Here is a 24,475-nt window from a genome sequence, read left to right on the forward strand (position 1 = left end):
TTCGCGCATCTTTCCGGTTTCCATCCTCACTTTATTACAAGACTAATAAAAACGCAGTTTGGTGTCTGTACATATGTTGATGGTCATGCAACGTATCTCCCTTGCGGTGTTTCAAAATCTCCGCTCCTGTTTCACTTTTCCGTAGAGAGAAATACCAACATATAGCGTTTTTTTATCATAATTTCTAATTTAAATGGAAAACTACTGAATGTCAATTCTTGAAAACTTCTGTGTTTTTTATTCTCCGTGGGAAGAAAACTCTGTGAACATTTCAAAAAATGGTATTGATTTGTTCTCCTTTGAAAAAATAAAATGGGAGCGGAGATTTTTAAACGCCGCAAACGAGATGCGTGGTCCGGTGGTTTCACCGTCGATAGCTTGAAATCTTGAAACTATCATTCTGAATAATCCTTTAATAGAGAAGAGAAGCCAAGAGAGTTTTCACGAAATTACGTTGATTGGTTTTCCAAAGAAAAAATGAAGTATGACGGGGAGTTTTCAGCGTCAAAACGAAGATGCGTGATTCAGGGCCGGATTTAGGGAGTGAGCACATGGGCCGCGGCAAATTTAGGGGGCGGCAAATTTTACAATATTTTTAAACGTAAGGATGAAAAAATCGGATTCAGAAAAAAAAACACAAACGAGAAAAGGTGACAAAATCTCTCATTTCCTGAGAGTATAATAATTTCTAATTTCGTCGTCTTTCGGTGATACAAGAGACAGCACCTTTCATTAGGAGAGTTAAGAAAGGAACCAAACACGCAATTTGGCCTGGAGCGGCGCGGCGCAGAGAGCAATGCTGACGGGGACTTGATATGAGAGGGAGAAGCCCTCGGCACAGCGGTCGGCATGTAACACATTAGCGCCTACAAGACTGCATGGATACTACAATTACTACACGCATTGCGTCAAACACAGAGCGGTCAGCCTGCAGCGGTCGACGTGAAACGCATGGCGCCTTCAAGACTGGATGAATACTACAATTACTACATGCATTGCGCCAAACACAGTGCGGTCATCGCGGCGCGACGGCGGAAGTTAAAATTATTAAACCACGTTTATGTTTGTTCTTTCATAATTTTTTCGCTCATTCCTAATAAATGGCAGGCCTTCGAAAGGAAAGAGGGTCAATCTCCTCAAATCTTTTAAATCGATTATAATATTTCCGTCTAATATTTGACAAGTGTTTTAACATATTCTTTCAGATTTTTTCCGATCATTTTTCCGAGGCGAACAGCTAAGTTTTGGACCACCCGTGGCAGCTCCCGCCCAATCACCGCGAATAAGCGAGACTCTACTCTGTCGTGCTGGGGAAAAGCGCCGTATGAGCATTCGAATGTTGCCAAATCGCCTCTCAGAAAATATTTTTTTTAGGAACTTTATAAATATTTTTCCTTGAAATTTTCAGACACTTTAGATCAAATTATCAGCGAAACACTCCGAGAAATTCGCAGGAAAATACTTACAAATTTTCCCGAAAATTCGTGATTTGTCGAGAGAGATTTGACAACTCCTGAAGGCCCATACGGCGTTATTCCTTAGCACTCTAGGTCAAATTATAAGCGAAATTCTCCGTGAAAAATTCGCAGAAAAATAATTACAAATTTTCCCGAAAATTCGTGATTTATCGAGAGAGATTTGACAACTCCTCAAGACTCATAAGGCGTTATTCCTTAGCACTTTAGGTCAAATTATAAGCGAAATTCTCCGTGAAAAATTCGCAGAAAAATAATTACAAATTTTCCCGAAAATTTCGTGATTTATCGAGAGAGATTTGACAACTCCTGAAGGCTCATACGGCGTTTTTCCTCAGCACGGCAGTACTGTAATCTAGGAATATTGCTGATTTATAGGAGCACAGAGAACGATACTGTCCGAAGGAAGTTCAATCTCCTGCAGGTGGGTTAAGGACCTCAGCGCACGAGACGATGTCGCAATAGGTGAAGGTAGCTCAAGGCTCCTTTTTGAACTCGGTTACGTCCGATATCTGAGGAGTAAATCGTCGCCCTCCTGACAGCAAGGCGTAACTACACTTCGCGATGAGCCCTGTCGTCCATAAAACTCACTGATTTCCCGGGCTCATCTCAATGTTTAGTTACGCCCTTATGTCAGCCAAGCGACGAAATTAATAATCCACCCGCCACAAAAATTCATACCTGCCTCGTCATTGTCATTAATATGTCTGTCTCTCGGTTAATGGATCAATCGAATTGCTCCACTCTTCGCGGATGATATTCCTCGACCACTTAGCATTGAGTTTGTCTTCCGTTGCGTTATCGGGCACTGCTTTTCGCGGGGTCAAACTCGAGGATGTAAGTATATAAGTGTATTTTGCGTAACGTGTCTTGCTCAGTACCGCGAAAGAGTGCCCGTTGATAATTTCGCGAGTCCGTCGAGGACTAGTACGCATAGACGCTTAAAAAATCAGATACCTACTCCACGGAAAAAATGGATTGCTGATTTAACGATTAAATTGTTAAAAAATATGTCCAACACGTTTCAAAGGTATATTTTACAATAGTGAAAAGCTAATTAACCTACCCTAGTACCTAGCGAATTTAACCACGAGGGTGGTTAAATTAGCATTTTTTATTGTAAAAATCTACACTGAAACATGTCGGACAATTTTTTTAACTTCAAGATTGTTACATCAGCAATTTAAGTTTTTTCCGTGTTGCCGTATTTTTTAACGATTCTTCTATACGGGATGTCCCAGGGTTAAACTGCTCGACTGCAGGAACTTGTTCAATCGGTCAAAATGAGACGTTTTCTTTTTTATAAAGTTTTTATCGTTCCGAAAGCGCCCCACTCAAAAATAGCCCCCCCCCCCCCTATTTTTGAGATAGTCATCAGTTTTTCTGCATTTTGTCGACGTTCCTAGACTAAAACTCATGAAAGGTGGATCATTGTAAGGTCTAAATAAATCTACGGCCATGAAGTTGACAAAATCTTAAGTTAAAGGGATTTAAAGAGGTTTCACAGGGTCGTGGATTCTTCGGGGCAAAACTCTTAATATTTCAGACAGTGAGCTAAACTACTTTTAAAAGGCATCATTGCATTTGGGCGTAAAAGAATTTAAAGGCCTAGTCCATATAATTTTTTCTCTCCGGGGCTTGGTTTCTTAAAATTTTTGTTTGAGTGGCATTTGAAAAGCCCATTATTTTACCTCAAAAGATCAAGGATCCATCGAAACCTCCTACAGTCTCCCTCTGACTTAAGAGTTTGATATTTTTGAGGGCAAGAATGAATTAGGTAAGCGCATGCATTTTTGACGAATTTTGATCTATGAGCAGCGCCAGAATTTTAAAAAAAATACGATTTTCTCATTAATTTAAGACAGGGATCTGAAGCTCGTTAAAAACAATTTTTATAAAGGAGAACATTTTTATTTTATCCGATAGAATACGACTTTGCAGTCTGACGATGTAACCCTAGTGGACGATGTAACTCTACATCCTGCATTCCATCTTATCAAAATATCCCCTTGAAATGGTAATTATTTTTGAATGAGTGAAGAGAATTCTCAGAATATTTTGAGAAAATAGTTGCGGCTTTTTCCTTCATTTTTCCATGGAAATTTGCACAGTCTGTATTAGCGTCTTGTTAACTTAGCGAAATATCTAAACGCTTGATCGGCCTCGTGGCTAAGATTACTCTGACGTTTAAAAACCTGAAAAAAAATCTGAATTGCATTCAAAACTTAAAAAGTATCTAAATTTTAGAAACGATGGCGGGTGACTTGCGCGTTGCGGTATGTGTAATTTTAATTTTTGTGCTATCAATCAATAATAAAGTTGAATCAAAAGACTGGTTCGAAAACACAGTTATCTATCAGATCTACCCTCGATCCTTCAAAGACTCAGATGGCGATGGAACAGGAGACTTGCGAGGTAGGAAAACTCTTCATTCAAAGTCTACTTTCTACCACTGTTTCATCCAGTTATACCCAAATTTTTCGTTGTAGATAAGATCGTCTTCGATCGTAAAAATCCTAGGTATCTTTATTGCTCTTCCTAATTCATGCAATACTGCAAGAGCCAAAAAAGACGAGAAACCGTGGTTGTTTACGTGTATTTTAAACATTGAGAGAAAAATTAACTTTCAAAAAGGGGGAAAAACCCCGTAAAAAATTATTATTTGTACAAGTTTTTACAGGACGTCATCCAAATTTTAAGTACATCGTGTTAGAATGAATTTGTTCATATGTTGACATATGTTATCTCTAAAATGAACCAAAAGAGTTGGGTCCCATTTGTGTGATGCAACCACTTAAAAAATCGCCATTGAACACCAGCTGGGTTCTTTTAAACGAGTTCCAAGTACCTAAAGTCAAATCTCTCTCGTGAAGGAATTGAAATTTCATTCATCGTTTCACTGAAAAAAATTTAGGCTCAAATATTAGGCCGTTCGTGATATTATTTCCAGTAATTTTTAACGTATGCTCTCGCTTGTCTATTTCTGAGAACGTTCCAGCTATCGCATTACCAGTTCAAGGACGGAGTATGAAATTGGCAATAAAATGAGAGCTTAATGGGAAACTGCCTTTGCAGAATTCGGTCGGAGTGACATTAAGTACGATGATTTGGATTTGTAGCATAGAGAAAAAGAAGGGGGTGTTTGCATTTCGGGCATCTTGGAATTTTTTTGATGACGTAGGTCGGTACTGCGACTCTCATCATCGATTTTCTTGAAGATGGTGTAGTTTATCGAAAAAAGGCATTCTACATAAAGTGTTTGAAATTATATTATGAGTTTATTTAAGCAAAAAAATCGGACATTATGGTCCGTTTTTATACTTCGAATTCCAGATTTTGCTGACCAGGTTGTGCCGACCTACGTCACAGGGTACACAATCCTCAAGATGCAAACGCCTTCTTTTTTTTCTCTATGGAGTTGCTGTGGTGAACGAGAACTGCCGAGTGAAAGCACGCTCGAGGCTCAAGGCTACATCAGAACAATAAATGTCAACTGGATAAGAACATTTTGCGGTCTGCTTACTCCGCAGGAAGTGAGGTACAGTCAAACACACTAAAATGACAGATAATTAAATACTGCGAGGCTGGACTCGCTTAACAAACATACGTGAGTAAAGCACCGTGTCTGTGGTGAAACGAAAGGCACACAAATATCTCGATTGCAAGTCTTGAAATTTCCGTTCCCACTCTATTTTCGTACAAAAAATCCAAATAATGTTTTTAAATTTAAAACAATTTAAGAGCCCTTTTCATAATGGTTGCAGAGAAATTATAAGTGGCTCCACGAATTAAAATTGATTTCTTTTTATGCACTAACATGAAATGCGCAGTTTTTTTTTTTTTTTTTTTTTTTTTTTTTTTTTTTTTTTTTATATATACCATTAAGCGTATTTAAAGACTGAAAGTTTTCACAAGTTTTTTTTTTTTTTTTTTTTTTTTTTTTTTGGGGGGGGGGTTGTTTTTTGTTCTTTTTTTTCACCGCAAGAATCTGTAAAATAGGCAAAATATACATACGAATTTCCTTAAGAAACGAACTTTTAGAAAGTCTTTTAGCACTTTCGGCTTCATTTTGTGACAAGTTTTTAAAGGTCTTTCATGAACTTTGAATTCGAAGGTGCAGCAATGAAAATTAATGGATGGATGACTAATTTGGACCTTTCAAGTACATAATTAGTTGCAAGTGCCACTCTTTATGCGGGAAATCAATAAAGCCACAAATAATCGAGCAACCGATTAATGTTTTCTTCTTTTTTCTGAGATAGTAAAAAAAAAATGAGCCTACAAAAGATACTTTTTGAATTTGCCACGCCAAAAGGAATTCTATTTTTTGACAAGGGCTATAAAGGGACGAAGTTGCCCGGAGATCAAACCTTCTGACCCATTTCCGACGATTTTCATGGTGGCACCTTAATGCGACTATTCGTGCTTAATGGTCGTCTACATTGCAGACCCAGAGAGTTGAAGGCGTTCCAAATTTCGTAAGCGCCGCGCTGCCACTGCACTGCCAAAGCGTCGTTTTACCCTAGACGTTGACGAAATTTCGTCGAAAAGTACGAAGAAAAATAGCCAGGGACAGGAGCCCCCCCCCCCCCCCCACAAGGGCCGGAATACGATACCTTTTTTTCCTGAGAGTGCGGAAGGGAACTGATGTTTGATGTTCTTCTAATTCCGTACCCTAGCACGGATAATTTGGAGCTGAAAATTGAAGGGGTCTCTTTTTTCTTTTGTGAAGAAAGTTTCCGCTAATAAAAAGATATTTGGTCAGTGCATCTTTTCGTTCCTTTTCTAGGAATCCTGGAAAAACTGGACTACTTGCACGACGTTGGGTTCGAGACTTTGTGGATCCAGCCTTTTTTCAAATCACCAATGGTCGATTTTGGATATGATATCACCGACTATAGAAAAATAGAGCCAATTTTTGGAACCATGGAGGATCTCAGAGATTTAATCGATGCTATCCATTTCAAAGGTACATACGTCTCATGCTGCTCATCATTTACTTTTTTTAAAGATAAATATGAAGGATTATGACAAAATTATTAGGTTGCTTATTTTCTGGCTTTGAATTATCCAAATAATTAATGTTCGTTCATCGCGAGAACCTAAATTAATAAACACAGTTTTTTTTAAACTTTTGAGGACAAATTTCTCTTAAATTTTTCCTCTCGTACCCTCCATGACCCTAGGTTGCAGCAAGAAGGCAAAATTTCATGAAAAGTAAAATATTAAAATTGCAGCAATTTATGAAAGATTCTGAAATAAAACGGTTCCTTTTCATGTTTCGCAAGATGGAAAAACTGTAACTTTCTTCTATTTTTGTGTATTCGAGTGCAGGTTGCATACTGTGGCCCCTGAAAAATATGAAATATTTCACAGCCTCGTGAAATTTCATGAAATATTTCACAGCCTCGTGAAATTTCATGAAATATCTCACTGTTTCCAATCTTTCATTCGTACGTTTCGTCTCACCCTGGGTTGCAGCAAAAGCTGTAAGCTTACCATGAAAGAATACTTTGTCTCCTAGCTTGATCATGGCTATTACTAAACTTATTTTTGTAAAGGATACACCAAGTACCCAACCCTTCTTTATCTCAAAAATCGGCAACATTTTGGACAAAAATTGCGCAGTCATACACTCGTAAAAAATGGCATTGTTCGAGTCAATTATGCAACCACGTAATGAAGTTACGTTCTCTCGACTGATATTCGATCAAATTTGTAGTATTATTCTATGAGAGTGGTTCTATGAGAGGCTGCAATCAAGATACACTCGTCCTTGTCAGTGGCGTGGCGTGAATTTCGATATATCGATCGTTATGTTATTTAAACCTATGGTAAAAAATCGATTATTAACGTGTTCGCTGCGAACACCCTGTTTATCGATCCTTTTCTATAGGTTTAGATGGCATAACAATCGATTTATCGCAATTCACGCCACGCCACTCATCCTTGTATAAGTTTCACCGTCGATATTTTCTTTAAGGTATGCGTGTGATTATCGACTTCATTCCCAATCACACGAGTGACGAAAGCGAATGGTTCAAGAAATCTGTGAACAAAGAAGACCCCTACACGAATTTCTACATATGGAAAGACTCCAAGGAACGTGAACCAGGAGCCCCGCCGGTGCCCCCTAACAACTGGGTGAGTAAATATCGATAAACCTTGATATTATTTTAATGAGGATTGGTATTTTGAGATGCTTTTCTGTGAGGTTTTGGCGGAGAAAGATAATATTGTAGTCCTCTAATACTCAACCTGTCCAGTGGTCCAGTGAGATGTACTGCCGCGCTAAGGAAAAACGCCGTATGAACATTCGAGAGTTGCCAAATTTCCTTCGATAAAATGTTTATTTTTGAGGAAAGTTATGAATATTTTACCTTGAAATTATTAGAAACTTCGGGTGATATTTTGAACAAAATTATGTGAAAAACTGGAAGAAATATATTGACAAATTTTCCAGAGAATTCGTGATTTACCAAAGAAAATTTGGCAATGCCTGAAGGTTCATACGGCGTTCTTCCTTAGCACGGCAGTTTAGTAGGGACTTGATTATCCGCGATTATTTTCGGGGTTTTTCGATTTTTCGGTTTTTTTTTTTTTTTTTTTTTTGGATACGGTGAGTGGTAAAATTTTGGGGGTCAACCTATTATTTACTTTAGGAAAAACTCTCTTTCCATTTGTAAGCTTCCTACTAAATTCTTAATCAATAAAATTGTTTGTCCAATATAAGGATTACATTTTGCATTAAGGAACCACTATCTCTCCGGCTCCTCTGTAAAAGCACCTTTCTGCATAGGGAAATCAATGGCACATATGTTGTTTCTAAAATGAGCCAGAAATAGTGGTTTCTTATTGCAAAATGCAAAATGTGGTCCATATATATTTGACAAGTGTTTAATAGTGTATTTAAAAATACAACATTTTTGATCACGTTTTCCTGGCCAAATAGTTGCAACACAATTATCCGCGACTTTTGATTTTCCGCGGTAGTCCCAGTCCTAATCTTCGCGGATAATCGAGACTCCACTTTACATGGTTTTGAAGTTCAATTGGACGTATTTCTGTCAAACGGAACTATGTGTATTAAGACATGAGCCCTGAGACCCATAAGAATATGTGCATAACAGGGCTCACGTCACAATGCACATAGTTCCGTTTGATAGAAATACGTCCAATTATCATCCATAAACGATCCCAGTGTTCGACCAGTGCTCCGAGGTAAAAAATGTCGCGTTTGCGTTCAGCTTTTTGGATGGCGACAATTCCTCGAATTTTATCTTAAAATTTCCTTTAAAGTTTGTTTGTATTTCGTGACAAAATCTAATTTTAATTTCACGTTTTCCAGTTGAGTGTATTCGGAGGTACGGCCTGGCGGTGGAACGAAAAACGACAACAATTCTACTACGGAGGATTCTCGCCGGGACAACCAGAATTGAACTTGCGAGACCCAAACGTTCTAGACGCCCTGAAGGTAGGCAAAACGAGTAAAGAGGGTCTATGTAAACTACCAAAGGGTCTCCTTCAACCGATATCCTCACGCAATACCGAAAATATTTCTATAGAATACTTTAAAAATATTCCGATAATTTTTAGAGAATATTTAAAATATATTGTGAAATTGCTTTTATGCATATTAAGTTCAATAGGTAATGATTTTATTGTTACCTCACGTCTAGCGTTAAATATTTTCATCGAATTTTTTCTTACGTATGGAGTCCCTTGTGGGTATACTGAGAATGTCACAAATAAAAACGAATCTTAGTTATTGTGCAAAGCTCATGGTATATTCAAGGCTTTATCTAATTTTTTAGTTAAAGTTAGTTAGAATGTTAATTTTGTGGTGACAAATAGTTCGTTTCAGTTAACAATGCTGCATTGTCAGGTACCGTGGGAGTGGAATAATTGCTCTCACAAAAGTAACCGAAAACGAGAAGACAAAAGATAGGATCTTGGACCGTGGACCCACTGTGATCATTGTAAGAGTAATAATTATTTTCTTCTTCGCGAAACAACTCGATTTTCAGAAAATGTTAGTTACGACAATTTTGCACTTAGTTAAACTAAATCACTAATGATACCTACATATCGATAGCCACATTAAAACAATGCGTATACCTTACCATTGTAACATTAAAAATCTCCGATTGTGTTTCACCTCTTTCAATGAAAATAAAAGTATCTAATCATCAAAATGTTTTCTCGCAATTTTATGTACATTCTTCAGCATGAGTGAAGAATACTCAAAAAAATGTCAATTCGAATTATCAGCTGCGTACGTTTTCTTTACAGAAATAAATTGTCCCTGGTAAAAATTGACGATAGGAGCTGCGTTTCAAAATACCATAGGAGCTCTTACAGCCGACCGAAGAGGGCGATAGAAAATCATATAGCTGGCTATGGAAAGTGGAAAAAATCATACGGCCGGGCTACACGAAGCGATAAAAAATTATACAGCCGGGCTATAGTTCCTATCGCCGGGCTCTACACTTTATCGCCTGGCTGTTGCTTTTTTGCCATCAGCTATAAAAGGCTATAAGAAATTGTGTAGAAATTCGTGTGCTTTGTAAATCCTTAAGTTTGTACGGAATCACCTTAATATTTACAAAACACACATTATATTTTCCTTTACTACATATTTTTTTTTCATCAATTAAAATGAGAATAATCCATACAGAGTGTGCGAACATTTCAAAGTCATGAGTTGAAAAACGCTGACTCCACGAGATAAAATATTGGAGCCTATGTGATGACCCTGATTAGGGGTCGATAGGGGCTCAAAGCGAACCGGCGGCACACTGGCGCCTACAAACCTAACAGGGATACCTCACGCATTGCGCAATGCGTGAAGTATCCCTGTTAAGTTTGAAGGCGCCAATGCGCGTTTCGCGCTGGTTGCCCGCCCGCCGCGCGGCGCCGCGCCGCAGCGTACCACGGCGCTTGAAGCAACTATTTCACACCAGAGGTATTGCACAGTATCATACGAAACTGCAGGCGCTCCAACATGTTAGGAATGGCAGGCATCCTTCAAAAGTACGGAGCTTTCCTCGCAAAATAAATCAAGATACTACTGCCCAAAAAGAGAGCGGTAGTCCAAAAACTCACTAAGTCCTAGCATCCGTAATTAGTAACGTTTAGCATAAACTTTATCGCCAGGCTGTTGCTTAGTCGCCATCGGCTATAAGAAATTGTGTTGCCGGCTATAGAAGCTATTGGAAATCTTACAGCCGGCTGTAGGTCTACGATATTTTAGAACACAGATTCTACTGCCAATTTTTACCAGGGGTGAGCGGTGACTTACAAAGTTGCAATCCGATCTAAACTTTTTCGACTTTTCTGCTTGGGCATCGATGTGATGATTACAGCGTAGAATCCTGTTAAGTTCCTCGTCGTATTATGATGATTTTCTTTGTTAACGCAGGACGTTATCCGGTTCTGGTTGGATTTTGGAGTCGACGGATTCCGAGTGGATGCTGTCCCGTTTTTTTATGAGGACGAACAGCTCCGAGACAACCCGTGGGTCTCTCCGGATAAGGAGAATTCGACGGATTTCAACGATCAGAATCGCATCCACAACTTCAAACATCCAGATAATCACCAGCTTATCCATGAATGGCGCTTGCTCATGGACGAGTATAGTGCGAGAGATAACAAGCAAAGGTAATGACCTGGTTACACGATCAAATTCCCGTCAAATTCCGATCAATGGTGAGTATGGTGACTGGTGCGCACCATCTACCATCAAACTGCGGCCTGCAAAAATTTGATGGTAGATGATGGAGCTGTGGGGCTCATCCTTTCATCTGATTTCCACACAACCGTGCTCATTTCATGCTTATTTCAATCAACACGCTGTATTAATTAATTTTACTACTTTTTTGCTTTTTCACTGTAGACACGCGAAAGTAGGAAAAACAAATTAACGAACAGGAACAGGGGAGACCTTTCCGGGAGGAGGGGAGGTCAAAACTTAGAGCCTCTCAAATCCAAAAGACGTCCATGAATGTACCGAGAGCCCCAAGTTTTAGCCTTTGAGTCATAAGTTTTGCATGGAAGATGATTGCGCCACTCCCGATGAGCGTATTTTTAAAACTGCTGGAAGGTAGGTAATGGACAAGGCGCATAAGTGCAGTTTTTGAAAAAGTTGAGATACTAATGATTTTCTAGTCTTAATGCATATGCTGTGAATATTTTGCTTGCTCCCAAATTCCAATTATTTTTAGAGGTAGTTTTGAAACAAAAAATGAATTCACAAGATTATCTTTTTTCACGGCTCCGATATCTTTTGCAATTCCGTTTAGATAAATTTTAAATACATATTTTAATTTTTGTATCCAAAGGCTGATGACGATAGAGGCGTACGAGTCGCCTGAGGAACTTCAACAATACTTCGGGAATGCGACTTATAAAATGTCCCACTTTCCCCTTTACTTTGGACTGGTCACCATAAATTCTACGTCTGACGTCACATTTTTGGATGAAATCATTCATGATTTCATTGACAAGATGCCACCGCATGGTATCCCGAGTTGGGTGGTGAGTTATGCAAGTTAATACTTTACAAACAATATTAATCGGACGTATTTCTGTCAAACGGAACTAAGCGCCAATTTGAGTTCCTTTTGAAGAATTTAGAATGCCGGGTAGCGCGTTCTGTCAAATGGAACTAAGCGCCATGGAAAAGCATTGCGAGTATAGGACGGAATGAGTGCGACGTCCGGTTCCGCCGCCAATCCAAGCCCCCCTTTACCTTCCTCCCCCTGTGGCGCTTAGTGCCGTTTGACAGAAATACGCCCAATTAATTATAATTAATAAACATTGATTGATTTTTTCGAGTGTTTGGCTCCTTAATTCTTCTTTGAATTGAGGTAAAAGTTCATAAGATTTGATAGGGAATATTATGGCTTAGTGTGTGGCTAGCGGCCTCAGCTTCATTGTATGTCAATTATTTTAATGAGGAACAAAATACCCTGATAGCATTTTGAAACAAGAATTGTGAATTAAACTTGCCGTCTTTTGCAACAAAATTGTTTTAGATCAAAAAAATTAATGCGCAAAACAATTGCTGATGATTCCAATTTAATTTAAGCCCCTTCAATTAGCAGATAGGCAACATACACAACACTCCGATCAGTTGCGACTTGCAATAATTTTATCATGCAATTTGCTTTCATGTGACCTTCTAGATGCTAATACGTAGAAAAGAGGATTAGTGCTTATAAAATACTCATAAGCAATGTATTCTGGGATTTCCGGGTGTTATACCTGCTTTTCTGATTTTGCAACAATTTAATTTTTATGGTAGCAAGTACTTCGATTCCAGTAAAAACACAGATGCTGGGACTGAAATGACTGTCACCACGAAGGGAACGTTGTGACAAAGACAAGAAAAAGAGATAGGACCTAGATTCTTTAGTGAACACTGTAAGAGCAACGACTATTTTTCCTGCGTTAGTCCAAAGTATAATTTTTTTTTATTTTCTATTCATGGAAAAAAACTTCGAGTTGCATGGGGCGATTATCCAATGGTTTCCGTTCGAATTCCATGCTCCTTATTTTCTTTTACTTTTTTACTTCTCAAATGTTCAAACAGACTTATTCCTTTTGAAGAAAACCTTACGTCAGGTTTTAACTCGACCTCCTCCTCCTCCTCCTTTCAGCTGCTTTACGTCATTTCGTCGCTCCTCTGACGTAAGTGCGTATCTCAATTTCCGCACATGAGCCCTGTTATCCGTATAACTCTATGCTTTCTGCGGCTCATGTCGAAATGGAGATATACCAGTGGCGTGGCGTGGTTTGCGATATATCGATTGTCATGTCATTTAAACCTATGGAAAAGGATCGATGGACAGGGTGTTCGCAGGGAACACCTTAATAATCGATTCTCTACCATACGTTTGAATGGCAAAACAATCGATACATCGCAATTCACGCCACGCCACTGAGATATACCCTTACGTCAGAAGAGCCACGATTTATGGACGGCCCCGATCCAGCTCGAAGGAGGCAGCACTAAAATTTACTGCTTCCCTATTTTTCAGGCAAGCAACCACGACAATTCGCGTCTTGCGAGTAGAGTGGATTCGGAGTTCGCAGAGGCCATGCTCATGGTTCAGTTGCTGCTGCCCGGGGTAGGCGGAATCTACTACGGAGAGGAGATCCGCATGCGGGATATCTACGTTCGCCCTGATCAAAAGAAAGATTTAACTTTTACGAACCATCCTGCCTGGGGCCACCTCACCCGTGACCTATGCAGAGGGCCTATGCAGTGGGATCAGTCCATTAATGCAGGTCTGCCTTTCAATTTTTTATAACATATAATAAGAATTGATCTATACATGTAAAATGTTGTAAACGAGAAAAAAACACTAAAAAGTGGGCCGAAACTGTATGTAACACGGCGGAGAAATGGTGCTGGTTCCGCACCATTTTGCGGGGAAATAAAAGCCGAGAAATTCCAAAAATTACATTTAGAGTCTAAATATTTTTAACTCGCTGATTATAGTTCTTGGAATTTCTCGGATTTGATTGCCTCGTGAAACGGTGTGGACCCAGCATCATTTCTCCACCTTGTTAAAATATTACAATAGAGTCAATTTTATATAATAACTAGGCAGCGGATTGGAGTGGGAATAATTTTGATCAACTCCTCACTACAATTGCTAAGCATGTACCAAGTTTGAAGGAAATCGCTTCGGCCAATTTTTCTCTAGGTGGGGCAGAGTGAGCCGGTGAGGCAGCTTTATATAGAGTAAAATAATAACAAGTCAGCGATGAATGATCGAAACACGATTCAGTGCACACAAATGCATGACATAATTATGCATTTGATCCATTCGCAATAAGCATTCATAAGCATGTTATTATCCTTTCCACTGCAGGATTTTCAACGAGTAAAACCCCATGGCTGCCTGTAAACGCGGATTATTGGAGAAACAACGTAGCGAACCAGCTTGCGGACCCCAGGAGCACGCTGAACACTGTCAAACGACTTTTGAGATTGAAAAAGTCATCTGTAATCGAATCTGGCAAATTGAAAACGTGCAAAGTGTCAAAATGGCTGTACATGTTTACTAGGTAGGTGGCCTCTCTTCAATGTATCTTATTGTTCTTTTGCGACACGACGCGCGACGGTAAAAACCAGAGGAACTGTAAGTACTCTAGAGTACCTTTATAGCGAGAGTATGGACAGATCGCTTCACGGAGGTCTTCAGGGTCCAAAAGTGCAGCCATCCCTCTAGCCAACTTCTACCAAACAAAGTTTCACTGTCAATCTGCAGAGTCTGCAAATTCCAATTCTAACCAAGATGGCCAAGAATGTACAGAAATGAGCGTTCTTCCGCAAAAATGAGTAAATTTATGCAAAAACTGAGTCAAATACGTGCTTTGTAAACGACGGTTCGTAACAATAATATAAGTAAATCGTTCTGGATAATGAAAATCATAGGTTGGCTGCATTTTTGGGCCCTAACTTTTTTCGCAGAACCATCGGTGAAGGCCTGATGGATTTTCGGAGTTTCACATCCGTCCACCCTGGTAAAAATTGGCAGTAGAATGTGTGTTCCAAAATTTCATAGACCTACAGCCGGCTGTAAGATTTCCAATAGCTTCTGTAGCCGGCTGTACAATTTCTTATAGCCTTTTATAGCCGATGGCAACTAAGCAACAGCCAGACGAAAAAGTTTATGCTAAAGGTTACTAAATACGGATACTAGGACTTAGTTAGTTTTTGGACTACCGCTCTCTTTTTGTGCCCTAGTATCTTGATTTATTTTGCGAGGAAAGCTCCGAACTTTTGAAGGATGCCTTTCATTCTTAATATGTTGGAGCGCCTTCAATTTCTTATGATACTGTGCATTACCTCTGGCGTGAAATAGTTGCTTCAGACGCCGTGGCACGCTGCGGCGCGGCGGGCGGGCAGAGAGCGCAAAACGCGCATTGGCGCCTACAAACCTAACAGGGATACCTCACGCATTGCGCAATGCGTGAAGTATCCCCGTTAGGTTTGTAGGCGCCAGTGCGTCGCCGCGCCGCTTCGCTTTGTGTTAGGCTCTAAATTTGATCTCGCGGAGTCAGCGTTTTTCAACTCATGATTTTGAAATGTTTGCACACTCTGTATGGACTATTCTCATTTTAATTGATGATAAAAAAAAATGTTTGAAAGGAAAATATAATGTGTGTTTTGTAAATATAAAGGTAGTTCCGTATCGAACTTAATGATTTCCAAAGCACACGAATTTCTACACAATTTCTCATAGCCTTCAATAGCCAATGGCGATAAAGTGTAAAGCCCGGCGATAGGAACTATAGCCCGACTGTATACTTTTTTATAGCTTCGTATAGCCCGGCTATATGATTTGCTCCGCTTTCTACAGCCAGCTACATGATTTTTAATAGCCTCCTTTAGTCGGCTATAAGAACTCCTATGGTATTTTGAAACGAAGCTCCTATCGCCAATTTTTACGAGGGTAGTGAGAGTATGCATACTCTCGCTATACAGGTACTCTACTGCACTCCGTCTAATCTAAGGATGCTGTGTTGCCAGCTTCCTTCTCGGTATGTTTTGAGAAAGTGCCTACGAGCGATCGATCCTCATTTGTCAACGGCGATTTTGTAAGTTGGTAACACTAGCTGTTTCCCACCGTTAAAATTTATGTAAAATAATCGATTTAAATTGAGGAAAAATAGTGTTGCCAACTTTTAGGAATCGTCATTGTCATGTTTGAAGTCTCCAGAGACTTTTCTTCGACGTTAAGAAAATACTCGAGGAGAGAAGAAAAGTCTCCAGAAATAATAAGTACTTGGCTAATTATTGTCTTGGATATACATTTAAAAGTACTCATTTCTGAAGAGAAAAGGCGACTCGTTAGGAGGAAAACATTACTTACCCACTGGCCGAAGAGTTGATTATATTTCCTATGTCGACCGATTTGACCTACGTTGACTTTAGGTTTTTCAAATGGGGGAAGTTTGAATGTACTGTGACACATACGTAGACTGTAAAAACTATATTTTCTCACACATCACTTGATTCAAAATTCTTTGAATGAGTTGAACATGCTCTGTGTGAAATTCTATGCGGAAAAGTGTCTTACAAAGTAATTCTTACCCTGTTGAAAAAAATGTATGAGACGAGAAATCTGTAACGTTGCAAATCGAGATTTCCTAAAATTTCGAAGCGAAGCGATCGCATCGCGTTTATAGCTCTTGTGTGCTGGAAAAAACCTCCAATGAGCGCCTTCATGTAATCATGTATGCAACGTGTGCGTCCCTGGGGCAGAAATAGTTGCATCGAGGTGTTAAGGTCAAGTTACACGATCAAATTGAGCCATCAAATTGAGCCTCTCATGGGTCGCATTCTGACCGATGAGAGGCCCAATTTGATGGCTCAATTTGATCGTGTAATTGGACCTTTCAGGACTCGACGACATCGATCTGCCTGGGTGCTTAGAGACAGATTGGGAGTACGTCACGCTTTTCCTTGTTGTGCATAAATGAAAATTGGTAATTTTTTAATTCTTCTTGTTTTGGTCTTTAAAAGGGATTTAGAAGGCGAGCCACCGGTTGTAGTGATTATTAACCTTGGAACTGAGGTGGAACCCCTGTGCCTGAATGAATGCAATCATTCTTTACACGGGATAATGGAAGTTCACACGGCCAGTCCGAATTCCGGTTTCAGCATTGGGTGAGAATTATTATGCGTGTTGTGATTTAAAACATCAGGGTGCTCAATGAAAAGGGTTTAAAAAGTTCTACTTACATTACAATTTTTCTGAAGAGTATGAGACCTCACTTTCGGATATATTTTGAAATAATACACGAACTAATCCATTGGAACTAACTCTTGTAAAAATCAAAGATTTAAGTTTTGCAAAGATGAATACCTTCTCAGTGGCTTGTTTTCAGACTTTACTTTATTAAAGCGCTGCTTCATCTGTGAGATGGGATAAGACACTTCCAGAAAATTTAAAATATCTACTACTCAAAATAAATTCGAAGCTACGAGTGTATAAGAGTAAGACGTTACTCAAGAGGCTTGCTGACTTTGAGAAATCGTTAGAACGGGGGTGTCGCAGATGAATTGAACTGTGCAAAAATTCTAGTATTTAGAGAGAAACCGTGATAGTAGCTGAAAATGTATTGACCGCTTACAACCTTAAGTGTCTCAACAATTTTAATTAATCTCTCAGTATTTTTCTTAACTTCTCAGTCCATGATACCTTTCATTTGTTGTAATGTTGTGCCGCAAAAGTAAATTCAAGCCACCTTTCACGTTTCAGAGATCCGGTTGAAATTCTGAGCGGCAATTTATCACGATGCTCTGCCCTCCGTCCAAAAGCAGGGGTTGTTTTGACTTCGCCTGGCGCTTTTTCCGCCAGCCACGAAACACGCGCAGCACCTTCCCTGTTGATTCCTTTAATATCGTTATCGTGCATAGTCAGTCTTAGTTATATATTCGAAGTGCAATGAAGTTGACTGACGTCTATTAGTGGCGTGGCGTGCTTTGCGATATATCGATTGCTGTGCCATTTAAACCTATGGAAAAGGATCGATAAACAGGGTGTTCGCAGCGAACACCTTAATAATCGATTCTTTAGCATAGGTTTAAATGGCATAACAATCGATACATCGCAATTCACGCCACGCCTCTGACGTCTATTCTGCCGTCCTTAGGAAAAACGCCGTATGAACATTCGAGAGCTGCCAAATTTCCCCTCTTAAAAATCAATTTTTGAGACAAATAATGAATAGTTCTACTTGATATTCTCTGATACTTTACGGGAATATTGCGAAGAAAATTCACTGGAAATTTGGACTGAAAATGTTTACAAATCTTTTGAAAATTCGTATTTTACCAAAAAAAAAAAAATTGGCAACGCACGAAGGTTCATACGGCGTTCGTTCTTCCTTAGCACGGCAACATTTTTTACAGCTATTTTTTTAAGTTTGATTTCCTCTCTCATTTTATTTTTACGATTAAATTTGTTGGTTTTTTCAGCGAACTTGGTTTTCATTTTTTTGTGTGTGGGTTTAAATAGGACCCGTACCACACGTCCAAAGTAGAGCCCACGCCACAAAAAGGCTCATCGATGGCACTGTTGACTGTTGTAGCTTCTCAAAGCTCGTCGGGCCGACACTTTTTGAGGGCAATCGAAGTGCAGATCTTAGATCACGTCTTCAAATTTTCAAAGAATTTCATGCAGAACTAGTAGAGAAATTAAATAATTACTGCCACTTAGAAAGCTCTACTTTGATCGTCAGTAGCGAGGCGTGTTTTTTTTCTTTTTCTTTTTTTTTTCATTGTTTCATTTTTTGATTCAAAATGATCAGGTTTATATCACCTTTGCAGAACATTTTTCGAGGATTATTTGTGTCTACTAGTGAAAATCGTGTGTAAAGACGATAATAAATGGTTTTGTCGTGGGTTTGTACATAAAGAACTAGGGACGGAAAATATCTAGGGTTTCCCAGTGTATCAGAGCGTAAATTTTAGTGATTCATCCGAAAACAGGAATCTTGAAAAATTAAACAGATCATTATGGTTTCAAAACGGTGGGACAGTTCTGGTACTAAGCTTTGTATTTGCCGATACTTCGAGACTGATTCCATTTGCAAAAAACGATACATCTACATTTTTCGGAAATTATCACTTTAAGCTTTCAATGCACTGATGATCCATCAGTTTTCCTTCGATCACCTAGAGAAATTCTTCGTCTCTGATTTTGTGATTGATAGTTTTAAAGTTTGTACTGTCCTGGGTGTGATTTTGATATAATATTCCTTTAAAGAACAGGGAGCAGTAAAGCATTTCCTGACCCATTCAAAGAGGGCGGGGAACACTGAAACAGTGATAGAGGGAGGTTTGGGGGAGAGAAGGTATGCAGACCATCGCTACATGAGGCTCCAAAATTCAATGATTCATTTATTTTCAGAGAAAACAAATTTCTTTCGGTCGTATTACATATTATGATTAGAATTGTATTAAAATAGAGGGAATGGGGAGTGTGTGTTACATATTGACGCTTAAACTGCAAAAAACGCGTACCTCGGTTGCAGTGTTTCAAAATTTCAAAATCTCCGCTCCTACTTTATTCTTTTAAAGAGACCGATCGAACACCCTCGCTTGAAGCACAGATTATTCTTCACCTAGAGGAGGGCCATCGCCGAATTTGTCAAGAAATGAGTAATTTGAATTTGAACTTATTTTTATCGGGCTGCATTATGTTGATGAAATTACCTTTCTCCCACGAGTTTTTTTAACAGTGTTTTACAGTAAATTTTAGTAAATTTTAACAATAGAAGATGTGACTGTTAGTGTTTACCAAAGCGAAGTCGAAGTGACCTGATGATGATGATTAACATCGAAATAGCTATCGTCTGAATACCGGATAAAAAGTGATCGGGAGAAAGGTAATTTCATCAACAAAAAATGAGTAATTTAAGAAGAAAATGAAGTATGACAGTCTACAACGCTGGAAACCGAGCTACGCTTTTCTGCAGTTTTGCCATTGATATGCGTATCAAAGATGTCGAATGAAAAATTTACAAGGACAGTTTGAATAGAAAAAAGTGTTTCTATATTTGAAATTCTTATTACAAAAATAAATAAATAATTACCTGAAAAACAGTTTACATGACAAATTGGACAAGTGGTATGCGTTTTTAAATTTCAAGATCATTTGACAAGGAAATAAATTGCATAAAATTACAACAAAAATACGTTCATATTAAAATTAAATTGATCAAAATCCTCTATGGTTAGAAATCGTGAATGTATATAACACATACATATGGCTCATAAATTGGATAATCTATAATCCTATGGTACAAAAAAGAAGGATGACTGAATCCCTGAGAAGAAAATGTAGAGAAACAGGGAGCCAAAAAGTCGTCCTACTTAGCACGATTCCTATCAAATTTTTGACGCAGCCGTGAGTGCTGTAAAGATGAATTTAGGAACAACCACTTAAGAGCCAAACTATTAGTCTGTCTTTGCACTGGAAAACAAGGTGCTTGGCTCAAGCCTGAGAATTCTTGAATTTGCCGCCGAGAATTCGTTGTATCTTGATTCAAGCTGAATTTTTCTTGATACAAGCATAATAATGCTTGGGTTCAGCGAATAAGTAGTTTCTATTAAACAGCAAAATTCTTGATTTAAGAAAAAATACTTCTTGGCGGCAAATTTAAGATTCTTTTTTTTTTAGTGTGTACTGAGAGTCTTGTATTGTTCTGCGCACGAGGGCCACTACTCACGTTTCTGCTAGCTAGATTGGTAGTTTAGTGGCCATCGTTAAATAAAAATAGTAAACCAAAATATTAAACCTGAAAGTAGGAAAAATAATTGTTTTCCCGTGGTAGAGAGGTCCTCGTGTCGTCCTCTATCCCGCTATCCTAATCAAAGGGCACGAAGTATAGTTGTCTGCCCGCAATGACGGTCCAACCCTCTATTCTTTACTATTTTTCCCTCTCGCCGCGGAGATTTCGGCCTCCGAGGAGGAGGAGGAGGAGGAAGTGGCGGACATGGGCCATCAATCCGAGTGCGCGGAAGATCGCGGAAACGTGACCGAAACCGAAAAAGAGTGCGCGGAAGCAGCGAGTCCTCCGCGGGAAGAGATGTTTGCAACGACTCAGGCACTCCAAGACGAGGAGTTAGAATTGGAGGAAGAAAAACGAGCTTTTGCGGAGAAGAAGAAAACGGAACGGAGGTCGAGAAAGATAGACAATCATCCGATAGCGAAATTGCTTCAGGAATTAATACCCTTCGCGGACCAAGGGCTAGCACCGCTTCCCCGAGTGATCGAAGAGATGAGGTGTATGATGTGCGGAATTCTACTCCAGTCTTGCGGATCCTCTTCAGAAAGATCTACTGAAGATATTCCGCGCATGGGAGTTACAGATGAAACAATTGAAAAGAACAGGAGAAGCGCTACGCTTATGCGGTTGGAAGGATATCGCGATGCTCATGCAAAACGATACCTTCTTCACGACATTTACACGAACGGAACTGGAACCGCCGGTGAAGAATGCGCTCTGCGACTTATGGCTAAACTTAGAACAGGAACATATTGCATCGCATCGCATGGAGGACACCTCCACGTCTTACACACATGCGACTACGACAATTCCACCTGTCGCTGCTACATCACCCAAGTCCTCAGGTCCCGGTTCGGGAAATGGGTGGCTAGAACGTGCGCTAGCTCAAGAAACATTTCATTCGAAAGACGGCGCTCTATCGCAGTATATATGTCACACGGAACACGGGTCGTGCTTAAAATTAACCACTCCGGGGGAGATTGGGTTCGAGGTGGCGAAAATCGAACTCTACCCGTTCACGGAAGTGGTGAACGAGGATCGTTTCAATTGGTGGAGGGCGGCACGGACCCGAGCTCTCGTTCATTTCAATTCGCCTTTGGACCCGGATCTACAGACGATAAAACGAATACTGGACAGGAAGGCGCAGCAAATCTCGGAGACGGAAGGCACGGAAAAGAAGGTAACACGAGTGGCATCGGACAAACAGGAACGCAAAGGTCCCACAAGGGGGAACAAATCCTGAATATGATTATGACGTCAGCTGTAACTCCTTTAGCCCGCTTTTTTGACTCCCACTTATGGCTCGAATCACACTATAAGGCCTTGTCTCCACGGAGCAACTGTTGAAGGAAGTTAGCGCAACTGTTGCGTGTTTGTTCCGCGTTTGTTGCACCAACCGAGGTTCCCTGTCTCGACACACGGCTAAGTGTTCCCGGAACTTTTAAGCGGGAATATTTGAACGACTCAATTACTTTTGAGGTTAATCAGTATCAACTTTTGTAAACAAAGCACTTGTAGAATTGATTGTCCATGTCGAGTTTTCTTATATTGTCATAATGAGTGATGCTCGGTTGAGTGCGGCATATTTTGCCTTTTTGACGAGTGCTGCAGCTGCATCCCTTTATTTTTTAAAGTGTAAAAGGGTGCCACCAAGGTGGTGGGTAAGACCATGGGCAGATTCCCGTCGAGGTACACTGGCCATGGCTCACAACGAGATGAGAAATGAGGATGTAGAAAGCTTCACCCGTTTCTTCCGGATGAAGCCAGAAGTTTTTGATCTCCTTCTCCTAAAGATCGAGGACAAGATTAGATATAATAGACAGGACCGCAACAGTTGCGCTAACTTCCTTCAACAGTTGCGCCGTGGAGACAAGGCCTAAATGGATGCCAAATGATCAGAAATCCCTCAACCAACCCTTTGGACGTCCTTTGCCGCACTGTAAAACCGCGATCACACTCAGATCAAAACACTCCTTTTATCATCCCCATCAGTATCTTGTTGCGATTCATACCCTGTTGACGTTCGTCAAACCCCTCGTCCCGCCATGTGCGGCTCTACTCCGCTCACACGGTGAGTCCCTCTTCTTGCTCGGCAAGTTCATTGGCATCCGGTGCCTTGTTTTGGCGTGCAACGCTCACGTCTTCAACCAAATTTACATGATTGCGGTGTATACGTATGTTTGTTAGCATTTAAAATATCGCGAGGCATTGACATTGGGACAGCCCTCCCAGTAGCAACGAGCGAATTATGGAGGCGTCCAATGTATACTTGCCTTAGGGAAAAATCAGTGAGATTACTGGAGAAGATCTTTGTGAAATAATGTTTGTTAGCATTTAAAATATCGCGAGGCATTGACATTGGGACAGCCCTCCCAGAAGCAACGAGCGAATTATGGAGGCGTCGAATTCATACTTGCCTTAGGGAAAAATCAGTGAGATTACTGGAGAAGATCTTTGTGAGATAACTTCCAAGCAATTTAGTGCTATTACTTTATCCTACGTTTTTCCTAAATTGTTCCCCTAATCCATGTTCCCCCTCAAAGTTTTATGTTTTCCCTGATTTATGTTTTCCTCTCATGAGTATGTTTTCCATATTCCATGTACCCGCCAGAGAGGAAGTTCAGTTGGAGTAACTGAAAATAATGTAGAGTTGAAAGTAATGTTTAAATGTGTTTTAATGTGTTCGCCAAATTTACTAGAAGCCTCCCCCTTTATCAATTGGACCTATGAAAGTCCGTCTTCTTGTGTGAAGAACTTTCACCTCTTTCAACGCAGAAGAATTGCATATCCCCTTGAAAGCAGTGCTGCACAGTCGGCAGTAACCCGTCAGGCTATGGGCTTACCTCAGCCACATCAACCCGGAATTCAATATGAATATTTTCTTACGCAGGCCTCTCTAGAGACAATTATTCAGAGAACTAGTCGAAAAATTTGGGGAATTTTTCACGAAATTGGAACCATTTTCGCAGGGTTATTCGGCATAATCGCGGTGGTTCGCTTTGTTAAAAGTATACTGGACATTGAAAATTTTCTTTTTGGAAAATTGTTACATGAAGTTTTTGGGTTTGGTTGGCAAATGTGTGCACGCTGCTAGTAGGTAGCAAATATATATGTCTTAGCACACCTGCATCTTGCACTGTGTGCTCATCGTGAGCACAAACTGCATCATGCACTTTGTGCTTATAATGAGCACAAACTGCATCTCCCACGTTGTGCTTATAATGAGCACAAACTGCATCTTGCACTTTGTGCTTATAATGAGCACAAACTGCATCTTGCACTGTGTGCTCATCGTGAGCACAAACTGCATCCTGCACTTTGTGCTTATAATAAGCACAAAATGCATCCGTGCTAATGACGACCACAGCGTCACACGTTAAGCACACGTTGCTGATACGAAACAACATATGTCCTAATAATTTACCCGAAAACCGCAGTTCAGACCAATATTATGAAACCGTAACACACTCCAGCAAGGGGCCCGCCAGGGCCCCTTGCTCTGTGACGTCTCAATCTACGCAAGGACACGCATGCGAAGAACTATATTTAGAAGCCGTAGGACACTCCAGCAAGGGGCCCGCCAGGGCTCCTTGCTTTGTCCCGTTTCAATCTGCGCAACGACACGCTACATCCGTCCGCCCTGAGTAACTCATGCTTGACTTCCCGAGTCCTCCCTGCCGAAACAA

General features: G+C 40.0%; 1 protein-coding gene across 1 annotated transcript; it reads left to right on the forward strand.

Annotated features, from left to right (window-relative positions):
- The first annotated feature begins 2,343 nt into the window (after nt 1-2,343).
- LOC109033419 (maltase A1) lies at nt 2,344-18,430 on the forward strand. The gene is made up of 11 exons (XM_072299285.1): nt 2,344-2,402; nt 3,723-3,890; nt 6,265-6,444; nt 7,459-7,619; nt 8,824-8,949; nt 10,897-11,135; nt 11,816-12,011; nt 13,517-13,766; nt 14,357-14,552; nt 17,017-17,160; nt 17,756-18,430. Exons 2-11 carry the CDS (start codon nt 3,728-3,730, stop codon nt 17,943-17,945), a joined length of 1,845 nt encoding a protein of 614 aa, XP_072155386.1. The 5' UTR covers nt 2,344-2,402; nt 3,723-3,727; the 3' UTR covers nt 17,946-18,430.
- The last annotated feature ends 6,045 nt before the right edge of the window (nt 18,431-24,475 follow it).

Source organism: Bemisia tabaci, chromosome 4, assembly GCF_918797505.1.
Source record: "Bemisia tabaci chromosome 4, PGI_BMITA_v3".
In the NCBI taxonomy this organism is placed as follows: Eukaryota; Metazoa; Arthropoda; class Insecta; order Hemiptera; family Aleyrodidae; genus Bemisia; species Bemisia tabaci.